Source organism: Protopterus annectens, chromosome 4.part0 (assembly GCF_019279795.1).
Source record: "Protopterus annectens isolate FY-2018-M chromosome 4.part0, PAN1.0, whole genome shotgun sequence".
NCBI classification, from domain to species: domain Eukaryota; kingdom Metazoa; phylum Chordata; order Ceratodontiformes; family Protopteridae; genus Protopterus; species Protopterus annectens.
Genome location: NC_056733.1, coordinates 289,718,654 through 289,740,024, shown reverse-complemented (window position 1 = coordinate 289,740,024; position 21,371 = coordinate 289,718,654). Strand labels below are relative to the sequence as shown.

At 42.2% G+C, this 21,371-nt stretch overlaps 1 protein-coding gene across 1 annotated transcript in view; it reads right to left on the bottom strand.

Moving 5' to 3' along the window:
• The window catches only part of SLC8B1 (solute carrier family 8 member B1), a 1,008,250-nt gene that overhangs the window by 197,249 nt on the left and 789,630 nt on the right, over nucleotides 1-21,371 (bottom strand). The window contains exon 12 of the mRNA XM_044068272.1: nucleotides 15,723-15,844. Coding sequence (XP_043924207.1) covers nucleotides 15,723-15,844 — 122 coding nt within the window. The remainder of the gene's footprint in view (nucleotides 1-15,722; nucleotides 15,845-21,371) is intronic.

Here is a 21,371-nt window from a genome sequence, read left to right as displayed (position 1 = left end):
ATTCCCCTTCCACCAACACTATGTACACTAAACTCTGAGGTTACTTAACCTTAGAATGAGGTGAATACTCCAAGGTGCTGCAATTCTGGAATTAGTATTATTCCTACATCTGAAATTATAATCTCAATTTCAATGATCTGAATTACAATTTTCAAAATTACAATGGGGCTACAAGAGTGATTCCCCTTTTTATGGCCCACTGCCAGATAAGTATTGCCTCTCTGCAAACAGGTGAGGTTGTGACCTTGTGTACCTTTACTTATTCATATATCATGTGATGGATGGCCCATCTGACTTGATAATTACAGGCTTTGGAAGTATTTTTATCTACATCTTGAGGGTCAGGAAAGTAACTCATCTCCACTTGGATGTCTATCTACAATCTTTGCAGCTCACAAGCACATAGCTTCTCCATGCTGCAAGGAAAGCTTCACTGTCTGAATCTACAGGTGGGTTGAACTGCAGAAAGTGAGAGTCTACTGAATTATAGAGAGCTAGACCACTTCTACAGACTTAAGTGAGAGGGGTCTGCAAACAGAAGAAGATGTGAAAGTATATGGTGGCTTTGCCACCATTGACCTCTTACAACTGAGTGCAACTCCCACATTCTCAGGCACAGAAAGACTACCAAGAAGCTTGTGATAGCCATTAAAGCCCTGAAGACAACAGCAGGATCTGGGTCTGGACCCTTTATTGCAAACTTATAGCCAGTCAGTCAGAGACATTGCATTTTTTACCTTCATTAGTGTAAGAAGCTCCATACCTATAAAGCTTTTCTGTACAGAGATCATACAGTACACCTGCCTAGTTTATAGTAAACCCTAGGGAATGCATCCAAGAAACTGAATGCCCAATGCACAGATGTTTCCAGTGAGTCACCGATGGAAGAGCTATCAAGTTATAAGGAACATCTGGAAATTCTATTACAATGTTTTAGTCACAGTGGCCAACACTTTGCCAAAGGCACAACGTAGTAAAAAAGCCCAAAGAAAAACATTTACTGAAAGTGATGTACACCCAGAAGGAGGAAGAGGAATGTCCTGCGTGCACCTCTCGCACCGATATGCAAATAGGCTTCCACTGACTCCATCATGACACCCTGCAGGAACAAGGGAAAGAGTTCCATTGCCGCTTGAACATCCAGACCAGGATGTGCTGGCTGAAGCTGCTGAGATCCAAGGTGGGGCAGGAACTATCTGATCCCCTTGGGCCCAAATGGAAATAGGAATAAAATAACTATCTCTCTCCAGAAACCAAAACGGTCTCTAGAATACCTTTCATCATGAGACTGAGCTATTCCTAGGATCTTCACTTAAAAGGGAAGCTCTGTCATCAGAGCTGTTTCTGAGTACAATTAACTTTAAAACATGGTAGACTGTGACCACTTGTAGAATCTACTGACCCCTTGCAGTGGTTCTACAAACTGGGGCAAGTTCCTTGAAATACCCCCCCCCCCCAAACATGGTAGTCTAAATCTGGAGATCGCAAATGCTGCTGCACAGAGGGCTATCTTGGGTAACATAGCTAATATAGTGGGGGGGGGGGCTAAGAATGTGTGATGATATACTGCCTTCTTTAGCTGGTGGACACTTCTTCCTCTTTTGGGTTTTTTAGGCTTGGAAGACAGTCAGGATAGAGGTGGAACATATGGCACCCTAAAGAAAAGGAAAGCCCTGGAGTTACAAGTGCAGTAAATATGGAAGCAATGTGAACCTGCCAAAGAATACTGTGGATTTTGAAACTCTGTATACTACCAATAAAGCATACAATCCCGCAAATCTGCTACTTGCATGCTAACTCTGAAATCACTGTGCCCAAGACAAAGCCCTTTCAGTCTTGCTCTTCAGAGGAATCCCAAATACCGTGCTCAGAATTTCATTATAATTCCAATTCACACAGATCCTGAGAGTGCCAGTTTCCTCCTAAGGATCTTCTCAATCTGGTCCTAAAAGACAAAGTTAAGAGCACTATCCCCTCAAATTGGGCATCCAGGATATGGTTATTGTGCTCCTAAAGTGAGGACAGTATCAGCTGTGCCATACTCCTCAGGCACAACCACAAACTTCTCCTCCTGGCCATGGTTATTGTGCTCCTAAAGTGAGGACAGTATCAGCTGTGCCATACAGCTCAGGCACAGCCACGAACTTCTCCTCCTGGCCAAAGAATACTCATAATTAATGTTACAGTGGGATACATGAAAGCTCATCCTGAGCCCCACTATCAGAATTTCCACGGTCCTTCTTTAGATCAGACTCAACGAAGCTGTCAAAATCCACAAAAACCTGGTGAACTAGATAGGACAGAAACTTGGTTAGAAGACAGAATTAATTGTTAGCCCTAAGCCCCAGCATGGTGGACTACACTGATTATCACACCTGCTAAAAGTACTAGACTCTTCAGGCAAGCAAGGTGGCAAAGTTTTGCAGTACCTGAAAGATATGATGGACCAAAGAGATCACTCAGAAGTTAGCACAAAGATGTCTGGTAAGGAGTAGTACCCAACTTTGGTGTGCAATTACACACAGCATCCACCTTAAGTTATCTTTCTAGCCTACCTGTATAGAATCATTAATGACTTACTCCAAAGGGAGAGATAGCTCAAAGATCTTCATGCTTCTTTCCTGGACTCACCACTGGACATTCATGAGTAGATGGACTAGAGGGCCTAACGGCCTTTCCAAAGAAAGGTACATCCTGGGATGAGTAGATTAATCACAGTCTATCTTGGAGGCAATAGTCTCAAGATCCTCTGATGCCTCACAGCAGTCATACGTTACCTCCTACCAGGCAGATGTGATGCACAGGCTCATGAATGTTTGAGACTGCAACTCTGTGTGCCAGGGTGCCAAGTGTCTTGCAGCAAGGGTAAAGTACAGTTTTGTACCTACCATAAATGTAGATGTTCGAGTGCTAATACAGCTGCAGTCATAACAGATGGGTTTTCCTGCCGTCAGGCGGGTCCTCGGTCGGCCGAATTCCAAAGTCTAGGTCCGGCGTCGGTTGTCGTCGCTTCCTCCCTGACGTCAGTGCAACAGGGGTATAAATGATACAGCCGACGCCATTTTCTTCAGTTTTTCTTGCCCCAGATGTCAGGTGCCCCCAGAAGGAAGGCAATACATAAAATTGTGTAATAATGCAATGCAATATAATCAAAAAACAGTAGTTGCAAGCAAATACACCATAAAAGAATACCCCAATCAGGTTGTATGAGGAGGTGTTAGCCGTTAGGCCTGTCCCAAGAGGGGAAGGAGGGAGGGAAACCTGGACTGCAGCTGTATTAGCACTCTAACATCTACATTTATGGTAGGTACAAAACTGTACTATGTTCATCGTGCATACAGCTGCAGTCATAACAGATGGGTAGAATCCCAAAGCTAAAAAGGGGTGGTAGGCACTAGGTGGAACTAGGAGGAGCCAGGATGCCCTGCAAGACTGCAGTGGCAAAGCCTACTCTAGATTTGGAGTATAATGGTAGGTGATAGTGCTTGGAGAAGGTATGTACGGAACTCCAAGTGGCTGCTTCCAAAATATCTTTGGTAGGAACCCCCCCTGAGGAAAGCTGCAGAGGTAGCTGTGGCCCTTGTGGAGTGAGATCTGATGCCTGCAGGTACAGATTTACCATGAAAAGAGTAACAAAAGCGTATGCAGTGGGCTATCCACTTTGAGATTGTCTGTTTGGAAATAGGCTTCCCTTGAGCTCCTGCAGCATAGGACACAAAGAGTTGCTCTGATTTTCTGAAAGGCTTTGTCCTGTCCAAATAATAATGCAGCTGTCTGTGAATGTCCAAGGAATGTAGTAGTCTTTCCCCTTTGTTTTGAGGATTAGGGTAAAAGGTAGGTAAGTGGATAGCCTGATTCAAGGCTACCCTGGATACTACCTTTGGCATAAAGGACGGATTGGTTCGTAAGGTAACTCTGTCCTGATGGAAAATGATGAAAGGCTGCACAGCCATGAGGGCTTGTAGTTCCGAAACCCTGCGAGCTGAAGTGATTGCCAGGAGGAAGGCTGTTTTCCAAGACAAGTATTGCAGTTCTGTTGAAGCAGCTGGCTCAAAAGGAGGCAAGGTCAGTTTTTCTAGTATGAAATTGAGGTCCCAAGCAGGTACTGGTTGTTTCCTGGGGGTTTTATATTCTTAGCCCCTCTGAGGAACTGTCTTAAGAGGGGATGAGAGAATAAAGGAGGATCAGTGTTGTATTCTGCAGACATGGCTGAGGCATGGATTTTGATGGAGGAGAATGAAAGTCCATTGCTTAGCATCTCAGCTAGGTACTGTAATATTTGGGGTAAATTCAGTATTCCAGGATTCTGACCCTTTTTCTCATTCCAGGCACAAAACCGTTTCCATTTTGCAGAGTAGGCTTTTCTTGTAGAAGGTCTTCTGGCCTCCAAAATGACATCCTGCACCTCCTTGGAGAGTAGGGCCTGTTGTGAATTTAAGGAATCTTCCGTGCGGCTAGATTGAGTGTTTTCAGCTGGCTGTGAAGAGTTTTGAAGAACATCTTGAGGATGCAACTTCCATTCATGTGGATCTGTCATATTTCTGCTTAGGTTGTCTGCCAATGTGTTTTCCTTGCCTGGCAGGTACTGTGCTTGAAGCTCGATTTGTAATTCCAGAGCCATGTTCCAAAGAGACATGTCTTGCCTGCATAGGGGGTATGAATGGGTACCTCCCTGTTTGTTTATGTACCACATTACTGTGGTGTTGTCCATCCTTATCAATAGCTGGCCTGGATGCAGTAGGTCTTTGAAAGCTATAATAGCATTTATTACTGCTAGCATTTCCTTCTGATTGATGTGTAGGTGCTTTTCTTTTTGGGGCCATTTGCCCTGAATGCACCGATCTGTCATGTGCATAGTCAGAGCCTGTTAACCAGGCATAGTCCGAGGCGTCTGTTGTGATGATTTGATTTGCTTGAGGCTTGCAGAATAGGAGACCTGTGTTTCTTTGGCATGCTTGAGCCCATCACAGAAATTCCTTTTGAAGACATGGAATTAGTGGTATTATTGTTTCCAAACTGTGGCTGTGTTGAGACCATAGGTTTTTTAGGTACCATTGAAGTTTCCTCATATGCAGCTTTGCACATGGGATCAGTAGGATGCAAGATGCCATGAATCCCAGAGCCTGCAGGATTTTCCTTGCAGTCAGCCTGGTGAAAGTTGCCAGTTTTCTGAAGTATTGAGTTAGTTGCCCTTGTTTCTCTGGCGTGAGGTAGGCCATCTGGGTGTTTGTATCTAAGCTGGCACCCAGGAAAATTATTGTTTGAGAGGGTATTAGCCTTGATTTCTTTTTGTTGACTGTGTATCCCAGAGAATTCAACAACATTATTGCAAACGCCAGATGTTTCATAAGTATGTGCTTGCTGTCCGCTTGGATCAGGCAGTCGTCCAGATATGGGTATATTTGTATCCCTTGAAGTCTGCAGTAGGCAATTACTGATGCCAGGCATTTCATGAACACTCTGGGCGCAGTAGATAAGCCAATGGGCAATGCAGAGAATTGATAATGGGTTGAACCTGCAAGAAATCTGAAGTATCTTCTGCAATCTTGTCTGATTGGGACATGCAGGTATGCCTCCTTGAGGTCCAATGTTACCAGCCAAGACTCCTTGCTCAGCATGGGAAGAAGCTACTGTAATGTGAGCATTTTGAATTTTGGCACGAGTAAAAATGTGTTTAGGATGGATAGGTCCAAAATAGGTCTCCAATCTTTTCCCTTCCTTGGTACCAGGAATAGTCTGGAATAAAAACCTTGAGCCTGTTCTTGTACAGGTACCTCTTGAATAGCTTTCATGTCCATGAGATCTGAAATTTGTTTTTGTGCCTCTGCCCTTTGATTGTGTGGCAGGTTTGGCATGCCTCTCATTTTTGGAAGGGTGTGAAAGTGAAATCTGTAGCCTCTATCTATAATGTCCAGGATCCATTTGTCTTTTGTGACAATATGCCAATTTTTCGAAAATAATGCCAGTTTTCCGCCTAAAGGTGCTGCCATTTGAGCCTTGCTTGGCATGCAAAGAGGAAAGTCATTGGTTCTGCTTTCTGAATGGCTGTGAAGTATCCTCACCACCTCTTTGTGTGGGTGCTTGCCATTGTCTGCCTCTAAATGATCCTTGAGATTGACCTCTGCCCCTCGGGCGCCTGTATCTACCTCTTTGGGGTCTGTCCGTGGCTGGAAAGGACCAATTTTTGGAAGGCCAATTTCTACTGAAACGTGGAGGTTGTACCTGTAGGAAATCTTTTACTGTTTGCATTGATTTTGCCTTTTCCTCCATTTTCTTTAATACCTCCTCAGCTTTAACACCAAATAATACATCTTTTTGCAGAGGAGCATCTAGTAATTTAGCTTTGACATGATCTGGTAAGGTTTGCTCTTTGAGCCAGGCATGTCTACGTATGACTGATCCTGTAACAGCAGCTCTACATGAGGTCTCTAAAGCATCAAAACCACATTGCAAGGTATGCTTACCCACTTGTTCTGCACTATGTATCAAATCCTGCAACTCCTTCAAGTCTGGTTGTTCAGGTTGTGACATTTTGTTTCTCAACTGTGATAACATAAATTGTTGGTACTTTAACATATGGAACTGACAGTTTAATGCCCTCATGGTTAAGGTGGCCGAGGTGTACACCTTTTTCCCCCACCTCTCTAAAGCTCTGGAATCTCTCTCTGAAGGTAATGGATTTTTAGCAGTGGAGGCTTTAATTCCCTTGGGACCCTGTGATATAGTTTCTGGGTCAGCCGCATGGCTTTTGTATAGGAATTGGTGTGAGTCAGGAACCCGGTAATACCCGTCAGGCTTGACTGGAGCTGGAGGTAAAGAATCTGAGTTAAGGCAGGCCTCCGAATACACGTCATCTAGAATGTCTAAGACAGGAGGTATAGCCAGAGGCCTGTGCTGAGGGAGCAAGAGGAAATCCCTAAGCCTTTTCTTGGAGTCTGAGTACTCTTGACCTTCCCAGTGGAAGTGTTCCCTCAAGGTACGTAAGGTTTCCCCAAAAGAGTAATCCTCAGGGGGGGGGGGAGACAGAGGGAATGGACTCCTCTGCATCAGAATCTTCAAAAGGGGAGTAAGAATGTTCCTGGTCTTCAGAATGTTCTGAAATAATGGAGGCCTGGTCCGAGGAGGGGGATTCTTCCTCCACTCTGGGTCTTTTGTCCGGGGGGGGGGGTTGAGAACCCCTAATAAGAGTAATCAAATCCTCAGCCATTTTGAGCATTTGCTTTTTAGGCATGGGGCCTTGAGAAGGGCCCTGAGGAGCCTGTCTTTTAGTATGCATGGCTGATTTAGACTTAGTGAAAGCCTTGATCGAAAAAGAAGAGGAAGGCCTGAAGACATCTTGAGAGGTGGCAGGTCTATCTAAACTCTGAGTTTCACCGCCAATAGTGGCTTCGGTATCTGTAGTCGGGGTGTGGGCCGAAGAGCCTGCGACCTCGGGCACAGAAGACACCGCCAATGAAGTGTCGTCGGTAGTCAGGGGCTGCGTAGGCGCCTCACTGAAAACCGGACCACCTTTAGTCGGCTTTGGCGTGGTGTCGGTGGAAGTCACGGACCTCGAATGTCGGTCCTTATCTTTGTGTCTTTTACTCAAAACTGGAATCGGAGTATCCGACGACATAATGTAATTAAATTTTTTGCCAAAATAGTGTTGGGCGAACTCCGCCCGACGCTTAATAGTGCGTCTGTTGAATGTAGCACAAAAACGACAGGCCGAGACGTTGTGGTCTGGGCCTAGGCAAGGAATGCAGAGGGAATGGAAATCCTTATGCGGTATTTGCTTCCCACAAGAAATGCAATTATTAACTTTGTCTGACATCGGTCTGAGGCAAGAAAAGTTTCCCCAATGGGGTACTTAGCTTTCAAGAAGACTTCGGTAGAAAAATATTCGTAATCTCAGGAGCTGGCCGACCGGCACTTGCAAACTGCTTCTGCTTCGGGCACCGTGCGGCAAGAAAGACTGAAGAAAACGGCATCGGCTGGATCTTTTATACCCCTGTCGCACTGACGTCAGGGAGGAAGCGATGACAACCGACGCCGGACCTAGACTTTGGAATTCGGCCGACCGAGGACCTGCCTGATGGCAGGAAAACCCATCTGTTATGACTGCAGCTGTATGCACGATGAACATCACCATGTGTCAAACTAAAGGGCGCACACATGCAGGTGAAAAGGCATGTGCTGGGCTCTAACTCTGTCCAAATATGTCTGATCTCAGGGCTCTGTACCACAGTCCCTGGTCCAGAAAGACCCAGTGACACACCCTAGATATTTAGATAACTTGAAATGCATGCAAATTGCTGGCTGGCCTCATCAACTATAGCTCTACACCACTTACAATGCTTAGCTTAAAGTCAGTATCTGAGGCTTAGGTCTGCTCCTGACATAGTTCTATGGAGAATCAGATTTAAAGAATTTTTGTTGCATGAAACATTTCTTTTATTTTCATGCAGCAGTACTGGATACTCATACAGGAAGAAGCTGATTATGAATACAACACAAAAATTAACCACTGTTAGCCACGTTTTTGAAACTGAGCACAACAGCAAAGTCATCTCAGACATTTTCGTTGTTCAGGGCCCATAATTCATACACAGGTATCTATCTGTATCTTCTGCTTTTCTGCAACCCCTTATTACAAGACTCAGCTACATGTTTTTAATAGCCCAGCATAACCTCTTTGTACATCTGAAGTACTTTTCACCATGGAGAATTTATTTCTGCTTAATTACCAGACTATAGACTTTCCATACTCTAAACCTTTACAGAATGTTTTGCTCATACCACCATCATAACTAAACAAAAGGACTTTTAAGACTGTATAAGCCATTTCTTCCACTTATCTACCTGGAGAAGATCCTGGCCGATACACAAGATTCTGGACATCCTCATCTCAGTATTATATCAGTACACAACAGGTACAGAATTAAGAAACATTTCTTTATTTTCTTGGGACTTGCTATCATTCTTGGCATTCCTGACATCAGACAATAAGGCAGCTGCAATTGGTCTTTGTTTGGGATGCTGCATGTTTAATATCTGCTATATTATAACAGACATGCTTAAAACTATTCTTTCCTGGCATATCACTGGCAGTAAGCTTGGGTGCTCATTAAATTGATAATGCACCATTAGAAACCCCAAACCACCAATCTGTTGTTACCTGACTCTACATTCAGAGAATCATAACTGAAACTCAAAAAAAAAAAAAAAAAAAAAAAAAAAAAAAACAGAACAATACAGTGTGTAGAAAAAAATGCACGCTATAACTCAACAGTGCAAACTTGATGAAATAGGATGTACATTCAGATAGATTAAGCACTTTCATCTCTTTATTGACCATGTGTCATGTGACTTCATAAGATCTAAGTATGTGTAAAGAAAAAGTATAACTTTTAAAAGAATCAAGTCAAAGTCTAAACCTAGCCAATCTCACAACTATTACTATTTAAGGAAATACACAATTACACAGTAACATGTCCAAGCCTTAGCATACTTTTAATATTTATAAATGTATTTATACCAGGAGTTGCAGTCACATTTAACTTCACTGCAGCAATTTTCCTCACTAATAAACTTTGTTTCCCCACCTCCTAAATCAAGATACAAAAGTCAGTCACAAAAAATAAGCTTGTTGAATGAACCACATAATAAAGAGTGTTATTAATGTTTATTGTTTGTTTTGTCTTGACAGCACGATTAATTTCTTAAATTTTTTGTGGCAGCTTGCAAGACCTTTAACCTATGTAAAACATCTCACAGCTGTCACATGGCCACATATACATTTGTGGAATCCTATACAAGTTGTTGCCTTGTCAGAAGTCAGCAAAATGGATTTGTAAAGATCCCATGTCTTTTGTTCATTTCCTCCATGTTGCTTACCCTAAGCCTACCAAACTGTGTAGAAATATTTGTCTTGACAAACTACTCTTCATTAAATGTGTACTCTTCTGAGACACACTTAAGGGACACAAATGGCCTGGTTCTTTGTAACATTGTGTTTCACAAAATTAGGATGGCAGCTCTGGCCATGGGGATAACTGTAAATAGTAAAAAGAAGTGCTGTTATCAAGGTACTGCAAAAAAGTCCAACTGTTTCACAACCAGACCAAATAAAAAAAATAGATTATCACTAATATATGTAAAAACAGTTTTCCCACAGTACTGTGAACCAAAAACACACTTACCTAAAACTAAACTTAGCAAAAACAATGGGGCTGCTGCTCCAAATACCCCCTTCACTTGATTATAAAAGTTACTGTACAATATATCAGATCAACGGATATCCACCGTAATGCATACAACTTCTACATTGATTTTCAAAGGATATTTTAAGTTCAACAAAAGAGCCACACAACATACTGATGCCCTGTGGTCTAACAGTACAAAAGTCTTTTTAATGGATTCCAAACATGCATAAATCTACTAAAAACCCCATGTCAAACCATTCATTTCAACAAAAGTCTCAAAGAGACAGTAATCAGATTTTTGTAGATAAACACCTCATTAGGGCAATGCAAGGATTTAAAAGACACCTGGCACTTCTTACACCACCTATGTGCTAGAAATTTTGGGAGTGCCCTCTTGGTAACTACTAATGTAAAGGACTTGCACACTAAAAGGTGCTTAAAAACACAATTCAGAGATGTGAAACTTGACAAAGACGTGCATAGCAAGACAACAGCACTTATCAAAATGCCAAGACTGAACTTTGTTTAGACTTTTTGGGGAATGGGGCCCCTGTTTGCCAGCGAATACTTGCTGTTCACGTTCCATAATTATAGATGGTATTCAGTTACTTTCAAACCTGCAAATGATATAACTTTAGTCACTGACAGCTTTTTCTTTATTTGGCATGCCAAGAGACTTCAACTTTTTTATTTGCTCTCTTTACGACCCCCTGCAACCCACACACCACCGTAAAACCCTCTCTTGTTCTTTATCATCACGGCAAAAGTCTACCAAGAAGAGGCAACATTTAGGCAGTGATCATGGTATGCACCTTATCCTCCACATGTATCCAATGAAGCATGGGGAGAGGGGAGTGTGCAATGGACTGCAAAGAAAGGCATTCCCTCACTTCTGCAATGGATGTTTCCTCTCAAGTAGCCCTGTCCCTTCATCCAAAGTATGAGTGGTGGATTCCCTAGTCTCTTCCCTGGCTCCCTGGGTGTGTATCTCTCCCACTTTCTCAGGAGAGGTAATCAGGCCACATCCCTTCACTCCTCCTCCCTCCCCAGCTCCTCAGGTTCCTCGGTCATTATTCCAGCAACATTCAACTGGGTCACAGTCAGGGCTCCACCCCTTTGTGCCACAGAGCCAGCTATGATATTTTAATAACAATGCACTACTTATCTGAGGGCAGTTTGTCAGATATATAGGTTTTAGGAATGAATAACTATCTCAGTGACCACAAGTAAATGGGCTTGTTGAAAGATCCATACATATACCTAGGAAAGTAATTGCAGCCCCATTCTACAAAGAAATCCCATGAAAATAGTAGATCTACTTATTTTGAGAAACTATTAGGTGACATCTCACACTATCAAATGTCATTCATCTGCAGATATACGAGTTAAAAATAACACAGCATTTTCTCAAAACAGAACCAGTACCTGGACTGCTATGATAACAGTCATAGTTTTAATTTTGTTTATATATCATGGCATTGGGGTGTCTGAGATTTAAATGTTTTAAAAATGATTCTTCTGGCTTCTAAACAATAGCCCGATCCTCTACCCAAGCCAAAAGTAATATGGGCTTGGTTTTGCTTCCTTGTTTTATTTCACAGCGTCTGATGTTCAGAATCAAAAAGTGGAGTGAAGCAGGACTCTATGTGGGTTAGTACAAGGCCAGCATCACAAAATAAAAACTGATGGATATAGTCTAATATGGTACCAGCCATGAAACTCCATTGACTCAGAACACCCCAGTTACAAGGATCAAAAACGAATGCAAATACTGACTAGAGTCCCACAGCTGTGGCAGCAGAGCCATTTTTTTTAATCTCCTGCTCCCCTGTGAGCATCAAGCCATTTCCTGTATTCTACTGGTCCATTTATTCCCCACCAAGGGCAAGAAATCTGTGGTGTTAGCAAAAGTAGAGCACTGACAACAGTGCCATAATTTGTAGGGATTCAGGTATTTAAGACCTAATGTTCTCCTCCCCAAACCCCAGAGATGCTTAAAGGAAGGTGTGTGATGGGTCTTTATGTGGGGTTTCGCCTGTTTTAAATTCTGCATGTAATATATTCCTGAGATGGTCTGTTACCCCCTCAAAGCAAGAGAATTTCTATGTTTTGTAGTCTTCATTGAGTATTTTAATACAGAAAGTGCACCCCAGGCATGCATGCCCAACAGTCCTCCTGGAAACATAGGATAAGCACAGCCTCAGCAGTTCTTTCCTTCCCCCTGCCAACTCCTCCAGCACATGGGCTTCTAATTATTTCAGCCCGAGCCATAGCTAGGGCTTTGTTCCCTTATACTATAGAACTGATCAGCTGAATCCAATCTTCTGAAGTGCAATCTGCTAAAATAACTGCATTAGCCAATTATAGTAGCTAAGTTTTGTTAACTCCACATTTGGCAATTCTCTAGCAAATCAGATGATTGTCACTGTGTAGTTCTCTGAGTAGTTTTAATTCATAGGTTCAAAGGTGTGTACTAGGCTAATGGCCCTGGAGCCTTTACAAGCCTAGCCCATAGGATTACCCTGGCATCATGTCACCTGACCTTAGTTCCTAGTGCCTCTGTAGAGTAGAGCCACTGGAGTGATCCCTGGGGTGAATTTTCTATCTCCCATCCACTCATCAAGATTTCTCTTGAAGAGGGCCAGTGAGGTGCTCTGCTTGACATGTATGGGAAGTCTATTCCATAGCATGGGCAGTCTCTGGGTTATGAACCTGTCCCTCCAGCATGTTCTGTTGATTGTGGTAATGAGGTTGAAGTCTCTGGAGTGTGTGGTGCGGAGGGACTGGGATTTCTTTAGATGTAGCATTTCTAACAGAGCAGGGTTAGACATGGCTTTGTAAGTCAAGCAGAGATCGCCTCTAAGTAAGCAATATGAGACAGAGAATAGCTGGAGTTTTTTGAGTCTGTCCATACAGCTCCCCTCTACTACAACTGTAGTGTGGAACTGCAGCACGGTAAATGCTTCTTTCAGCTTCCACCTGGCTATACAGCCAATGCTTACCCATATGACAAAGGATTAACAGTCTCCGGTTTCTCAGACATCCAATAAAGTGCAGTTCTTTCTGGACTATGACAAAAGGAGGAAGCACTTATAGTGGCATTAAAAGGCTAGATGAATAGCGTTCACTACAGCTGCCACTCCCACTGCAGTGCTGCCATTGCAGACATGTCAGGCACTGCGCTAAGGGCATTGTTTTTGGCATAATGTTATGCATTTCTAGAATGAACTAATAATCACTTTTGGATTTTCTTTAAAAGGGCCCAGTTCTTTACCAGTTCAGTATGAATAAGGGTTGTTGACATGCAGGGGAGATATAACCAATTTTCGTCAATAATCTATATTCTGCACAAAAATGCAAAAAGAATACCCCAACCTTACTTTACAGCATCCTAAGTAACAAACTCATCCTCTCCCCTAGTCCTGCACAAAGTATCTTAAGAAAGGAAATGTACAACAACCCCAGTAATGGATCTGATGCTCCAAGTGAACTTCCAGACAGTGCTTGAAGGATCCTCTTACTATATCCCAATAGTCTTTCTTGGGTGCCAGGAGAGATGCACTCCAGTACAGTCTCCTCTGAAAAGGAGACTCCCCTTGGCTATGTGGGAGAAGTAGAAAAGGCAAAGTTATTATTCTGGTTAGTCATGGCAAAAGTTAAAGACTGAAAAGTTTAAGGCAAGACAAGTTGACTAACCGAGCAGCATGCAGAGGAACATTCAAATGCTCCCAACTGTGTCAGAAGAATCAAAGTATACACATGGGGCGGGGGGGGTGTAACACTGAATGACTGACACTACAGGTGAACTCACTCATTAGGGGTGTGCCAGATGCTGCCTGATGAAATACTTTTTTTGTAAGTACACAACAAAAAAATGCAGAACACTGGCTGAGGAACAGGAAGCAAAGACTAACAGGCTAGAAATATAATGCTCCCGGCACAAAATTAATATTTGGAAATTCCCTGTTCCTCTTCTTGGATAAAGGCCGGACTGAAGCCTTAACACTGGCTCACAGAATGCTCAATAAAAAGGTTCAAGTGTTCACTATCAGTACATTCTGAGCCTAATATGCCCTGTCCCACCAAAGATGCTGTGCACAGATATTTTTCAGAAGAAGCTCTGAGGTGGTGAAAATTTGACCCCCTTCAACCTAGGAAGTTAGCAGTACATTACCCACAAAAACAGAATTCAAGAGACTTGCTCCAGCCTGAGGGACAAATGTAAATTGAATTTGAATGACTGTTAATCCACTGGGTGACTGGCTGAAGGTGGTGACTTCTTTCTCCATGTTGTGCTTTTCCTTCTTCTGTTTGTGCTAGAAAACCTGAGAAAATTTAGCCAGCAATGCCCTCCAGTGAAACAATACTCTTGTGAGATAAGGTGGCCCACGGAAGTTTATAAACTAAGCATACTCAATGTATTCAAACAAGTACATTTTCATGAGCATCTCTCATAATTACTACAGCTCACAGAAAGTTTAGTATCGTCTAAGCTAGTATTGCCTGTATAGAGCTACACAAAACATAACTTACCTGAAAGGAATGCACATCTAAATTGTTATGTTTATTATAGTGAAATGTCCCCATTTGTGAGCTCCTTTGACAAGGGGACAAGAACAACATTTTGTGGGTAAGTACAGTTTTTACTTAAGTTTACAGAACATATGGGTGGTGGGAATAACAAAGTGAAGTTTTGAGTACAATATGTAAATTTCTGGGCCTTTGACAAACAGCATGCTCCCTTACCTCTTAAAAAAATTGAAGACCTTTCTATTGTTGTGGACAGGGGCTGCATTTAAGACTTAGCAAACATTAATGTTGACAGTCCCCTCAAAGTAAAATTGTTTGAATTGCAGTTTTAATGAGTATGCAGAGATAACGGGTTTTCTGATTTGCACTAGACGTGAAAGCTCTTTAGTTATTACAGGCCTCAAGAAATGCCAACAGTCACTCTAATCTGTTACTGCTAAAAATTTGCAGACTTCTTTTATACCCGACAATGTAAGATCACAGTGTATTGTTACAGTGCCTGCTCAGGTATCTCTTCAAGTCTATGAGGTGTATGTTATGCTAGGAGAATTCCATGCAGGCTATATACAGAAAGCACTTCATTTTAAACTGCATTGGGAGTGGGGAAGGAATGGACTTGGAGGGGCAATTTGTGCATTACAGCTGACTAACAGAAAACCCAAACAAAGGAAGCAATACTACAGAAACAATGTACTCAAATTTATCAGAAGCGAACAGTAAGATTCCCCATGCACACTTTACATAATAATGTGCTTTACCTAGCAATTTATCAAGCTTATACAGCACGCAAAATTTAAAATAGCTACATCATCTAGAAATCTCTAAGCAAGTCTGTGTCAAGGATAGACGCTGATAAGTGGTTAACAGACAGCCCACAACATTTAAAATAGCTACATCATCTAGATAATCTCTGCCATGCAAGTCTGTCCCAAGGATAAAGGCCGATATGTGCTTAACAGAAGAGATACACTCAATTTCAGGAGAAAAAAAATCTAGATTTCTACTTACACAGTGGTATCTGGGGGGCTGCTCATTTGTTGTGGTGAAGAACACAAGTATAGCTAAACAGGCTCCAAGCAGCATCACCAGCGCCCAAACAGGAAATACATCAGCGATACACTGAACACCATCTGAAACAATTTAAAAAAGACAGCTGAAGAGTTGCATGACATCTAAGTACTCAGCGCAAAGTTTTTTTGAGTGTGGTCCCCTCACTGTTTCTAAAATGGTGTAATTAGAACAATGGGTTTTTGCTATGTGTGACAAAAAATTACAAGAGACTGTCCATCCATTCCATTATTCATTTTATTTTATTTTATGTTTGCTTACTGGGGTAGTGCACTGATCACAATGGACCATGCTCAGCCCAGAAGAATGGAATCGCAATGAAATAGAGCTTGTGAACAGCCAAAACAAATATTACATATATTAACATGAAATTATATACATTAAATTAGAAAGGAAGAAAAAAAGGGGGGGGGGTGGTATGTACATTTATAATTATGTTCTTCTAGTACGACAGCGTGATGGCAGAGTTTGGAGGAGATAATTAAGGAACTTTAGATAAAGAGGTTAGGTGATGTTTCAGAGAATGTTTGATTTGTGCAGGATAGGAAATGATTTAGGCACATAAAAACCAAGACTGTGCATATGTAAGTATTTGTATGCATGTATGTGTGCACATGTGTATACATGGAAAAAAAATAATATATATTATATTTTATATATATATATATATATATATATATATATATATATATATATATATATATATATATATACATATATAGAACGACTTCTGCATTCTTCATCTGGAAAACAATATGCTGTGAACGTATTAATTTTCAGTATCAATGGTCTAGATTTTCAAGTCAGCAAACGTAAAACCACTATTTTGGCTGCAAAATTATTCTAACCCAGATCTGGTAGTTTGCAATTTTCCATTTGAAACACTGAATTCCCAAAGTCCCTAAACTGACATTAAATTTATTTTGGGTGATTTTCAATGCCTCTGGTTTCAAGTACACATTTCACGATCTGCTTATTATAAAATAAGTTTGTTCTGACTTCACTCGTCCCTAAAACAAATGCAACTTGAATGAACAATGTTTTAACCAGATTTGAAAAATAACTTTACTTTTTATGATATGGTGCAATTCTTCATGTTGCCCCAAGAAATGGCTATACTTTCAGTTTACAAAAAACTGAAAAAAAACCCAGTGAAAATTCACAATGCTAAACGTTCACCCTCTAATAACTTTTCTTTGGTCAGTTTCATAATTTTAACGTAAACAAGATTTTTAGAAAACAGCACTTTGCTGCAGTGTTGCTCGACAACTAAATGATACAAAAAAGAGCTAATTGAAAACCACAACACAGCAATTCAGCAGGAAAGTAGAGTTGTGTAAACTCCTACCATAACAGCAGATGTCCTTTTCACTGTTGCAGTATTCATCAACTCTGGGATCTCCTGCCAAGGATAGCCCAGCATTCAGCCAGTATACCAAAGCCTTTATAACCTAGGAGCATCATGCATCATATATATATATATATATATATATATATATATATATATATATATATATATATATATATAAAGCACGGAACATAAAGGTGATGTACCAACTCTCCCCAGAACAGAACTGGAGTGCCCCAGTAGAACCAGAACCTGCTGTGGAAAAGAAAAACATCCAGAAAAAGGAAGACAGGAAGAAAAGGAGAAGAACCTCTCAGCCAGAAAGAAAATACCCCCCCCCTGGAAAAGGAATAAAACAAGCAGGGGAGTAGGAGGGAGGGAGTGGACGCTGCAACAGTGAAAAGAAGTACATCTACTGTTATGGTAAGACTTTACACAAGTGCACTATGTCCTTCGATATCACTGCTACAGTACTCATCACTTCTCGGAGAGTACAAAAGCTACTGTAAAGGTCGGGAGGAGGAAGGCCAGAAGGAGCCCTCCACAAACCCACGAAGGACAGCCTTGACAATTCTCACCCAGGCTCTGGAAGTGATATCCAATTTGTAATGCTTAGTGAATGTGTGCACCAGATACTAAGTAGCAGCTTCAAGGATGGAACTGGTGTCCAAACCCTTGAAAAAAAAAAAATCCCCCGAAGAAGCCATTGCCCTACTAGAATGAGCCCTAGCAAAAGCTGGCAACTGTGTACCATGAAAGGAATAGCAAAAGGAAATGGCTTTAGAAATCCAGGAGCAGAGGGCTTGCTTAGAAACTGCCAAATCCAATGTGCTGGTATGAAGAGAAACAAAAAGCCGATCAGATTTATGAAAGGTCTTTCTTTTGTCTAAATAATATCTGAGCTGTCTATACAAGTCCAAGGTATAAAGAACCTTCTCAGTAGCAGATTGTGGAGAAGAGAAAAAGAAGGAAGCTGGACAGACTGATTAAGGGACAGCTCATTAACTTTGGACATGAAAGAAGGATTTGTACTGAGAGAGACTGTTTCTATGAAAAAACAAAAGAGGAGGAACCATCATCAAGGTCTGGAGTTTAGACATCCTTCTGGCAGAGGTTAAAGCAACCAATAAAACAGCCTTCCAGGTGCAATGTTGCAAACAGTCAGTTTTTCAAGGATAAAATTAAGATCCCAAGGAGAAGGAATGTGCTTTCTTGTGGGTCTGATATGAAGAATGCCTTTTAGAAATTGCTTGACCTCAAAACTCGAGGCCAAGGCACGCGTAAGTGGTAGACAGGCAGAAAATGTTGACAACAACCTTTACTGAAGAATAAGCCAAGCCAGCATGAAGCAGTTGACATGGGTAGGAAAGACTCAAGGGACCCCCACTGAAAAGGGATTATGGTGATGTTTAAGACACCAGACAGAAAATCTCTTCCATTTAGGCATACATAGTTTTCTGGTATTAGGTTTGCTGGCATCCTGCAGGACCCCTAAGTACATCCTTAGAAAAAGTACAGTTGTGTACACTTACCATAAATGTAGATGTTCGAGTGCATTCACTGTTGCAGTTACCACATTTGGGTTATCTGCTTGCAGTAGCCCTCAGTTGGCCTGATTATCAAAGTATTGGGTCTTGCGTTGGTTGCTGTCTCATCTTCCATGACGTCAGGTAGTCAGGGGTATAAAGCATGCAGCCAATGCCATTACATCAGTTTTTTTTGCCTCAGATGTCAGGTGCCCCCCTAATGGGAAGAAATTAAATATAAATATGCAAGGTTATACCTCCAACAAAAAAAGCAAATACACCAAAAAGCTTTTAAGCATAGTAAAGGAGAATAGAGGTATAGCCAAAAGAAGTCAGGGGGCTGAGAGGGCAACCAGGACTGCAACAGTGAATACACTCAAACATCTGCATTTACACAGCTGTACTATGTTCTTCATGTTTCACTGTTGCAGTCATCACATTTGGGTAGATTCACAAAGCTAAGGATGGGAGGAGGAATTTAGATAGCATTAGGACCAGCTAGAAGGCCCTGCAAGACTGCAGTGGCAAAACCAGCTCTGGATTTAGAGAAAATAGGCAAATGGTAATGCTTGGTGAAAGTATGTACAGAACTCCAGGTAGCAGCTTCTTAGATGTCCCTGGTAGGGACACCTCTAAGAAAGGCTGTAGAGGGAGATGCATCCCTGGTTGAGTGTGGTCTTATCCCCTGTGGGATAGGTTTTCCATGGTGCTTATAGCAGAAATGAATGCAATGGCCTATCCATTTAGAAATGGTTTGCTTTGAAATGGCCTTCCCCTCTGCCCCTGCAGCAAATGCCACCAGCAGTTGTTCAGATTTCCTTTGAGGTTTAGTCCTGTCCAAGTAAAATCTAAGTTGTCTGTGCACATCTAAGGAGTGCAGTACCCATTCCCCTTTGTTCTGTGGATTAGAAAAGAAGGTTGGTAAATGAATGGACTGATTGAGCCACACTGGATACCACCTTTGGCATGAAGGAGGGGTTGCGCCTGAGGGACACCCTGTCCAAATGAAAGATGACGAAATGTTCCACTGCCATAAAGGCCTGTAATTCAGATACCCTTCTTGCTGAAGTGATTGCTAAAAGGAAGGCTGTTTTCCAAGAAAGGAATTTTAACTCTGCACTTGCAGCTGGCTCAAAAGGAGGTAGAGTGAGTTTTTCCAATACAAAGTTAAGGCCCCAGGCTGGAGTTGGGGCTCTCCTGGGTGGTCTTAAGTTTTTGGCCCCTCTGAGGAACTGCATGAGCAGTGGGTGAGAGAAGAGGGGTGGTTCTGTGTTGTAATGAGCTGAAATGGCTGAGGCATGAATTTTGATGGAGGAAAAAGAAAGGCCCTTGTGAAGCATCTCAGTTAAGTACTGAAGAATCTGAGGTAAATTGGGCGCTGCTGTGCCCATCCCTTGAGTTTGGTTCCAGGAACAGAATCTTTTCCATTTTCCAACATAAAATTTTCTAGTACTAGGCCTCCTTGCCTCCAAAATGACATCCAACACTTGTTTACTGAGGGATGGTAATGGAGAGGTCAAGCAATTAGCCAGGCTGCCAGGTTCAGGGTTTGAAGCTGAGGATGCAGAATCTGGCCCTCCTGCTGGGACAGCAGGGTAGGGGTCTGAGGCAGGTGCCATGGTGCCAGTAGTGACACACTGTGCAAGAGGGGGTACCAGTGCGGGCGTGGCCAGTCTGGTGCAATCAGTATCATCCTTGGTTTGTCCTGTTTGATCTTTAGTAGTACTTTGAAGAGGAGAGGCAGAGGAGGAAAGGCATAAACTGATTTTCCAGTTGAAGGACAGGGCATCCATTTTCCAAGCTTGTTTGTGGGGAGTCCTTTTGCAGAATTTGTCCAATTGGTAGCTCTGGGGGGAGGCAAACAGGTCTATACCTGGGCTCCCCCATTTGTTTATCAACATGTTGAAAGTCTTTGGTTCCAGTTTCCACTCGTGTGAGTCCATGAGATTTCTGCTTAGTTCGTCTGCCAGTGTATTTAGCTTTCCTGGCAGCAATTGAGCCTGTAGATGCACTTGGTAGCTCAAGGCTGTGTTCCACAGAGCCATGGCTAGTCTGCAGAGGGGGTATGAATGGGGTAACCCTCTGCTTATGTACCATATAACAGTGGTGTTGTCTGTCCTTACCATTAATTGTCCTGGAAGAATGTGTCCTTGAAGGCTGTCAGAGCATCCTGTACAGCTAACATTTTTTTTGACTGATATGCAGGTGCATTTGACTAGGGTTCCATTTGCCCTGAATGCACTTCCCTGCCAGGTGAGCCCCCCATGCATAATCTGATGCATCTGTTGTTAGGGTTTGGGCGGGAGGGGGTACAGTGAATGGAAGTCCCTTGTTTTGTTGGCAGGCCTCTGCTCACCAAAGGAACTCTAACTGTAGGCAAGGTATGACAGGAATCATTGCTTCTAGATCCTGAGAATGTTGACACCAAAGGATTTTTAGATACCATTGTAGTTTCCTCATATGCAGTCTTGCATATGGAATTAGGAGAATGCAGGAGGCCATGAACCCCAAGGCTTGCAGTATTGCATTGCAGATAGCAGGGTTTTTGTGGCCATTAGTCTGAAGTAAGCTGTCAAATGAATTTGTTTCTCTGGCGTGAGGAAAACCATCTGGGAAGTTGTGTTCGAGCTTGCTCCCAGGAATATAACTTGTTGACAGGGTACAAGATGTGATTTCTTTTTGTTTATGGTGTACCCCAGACATGTTAGCACCTTC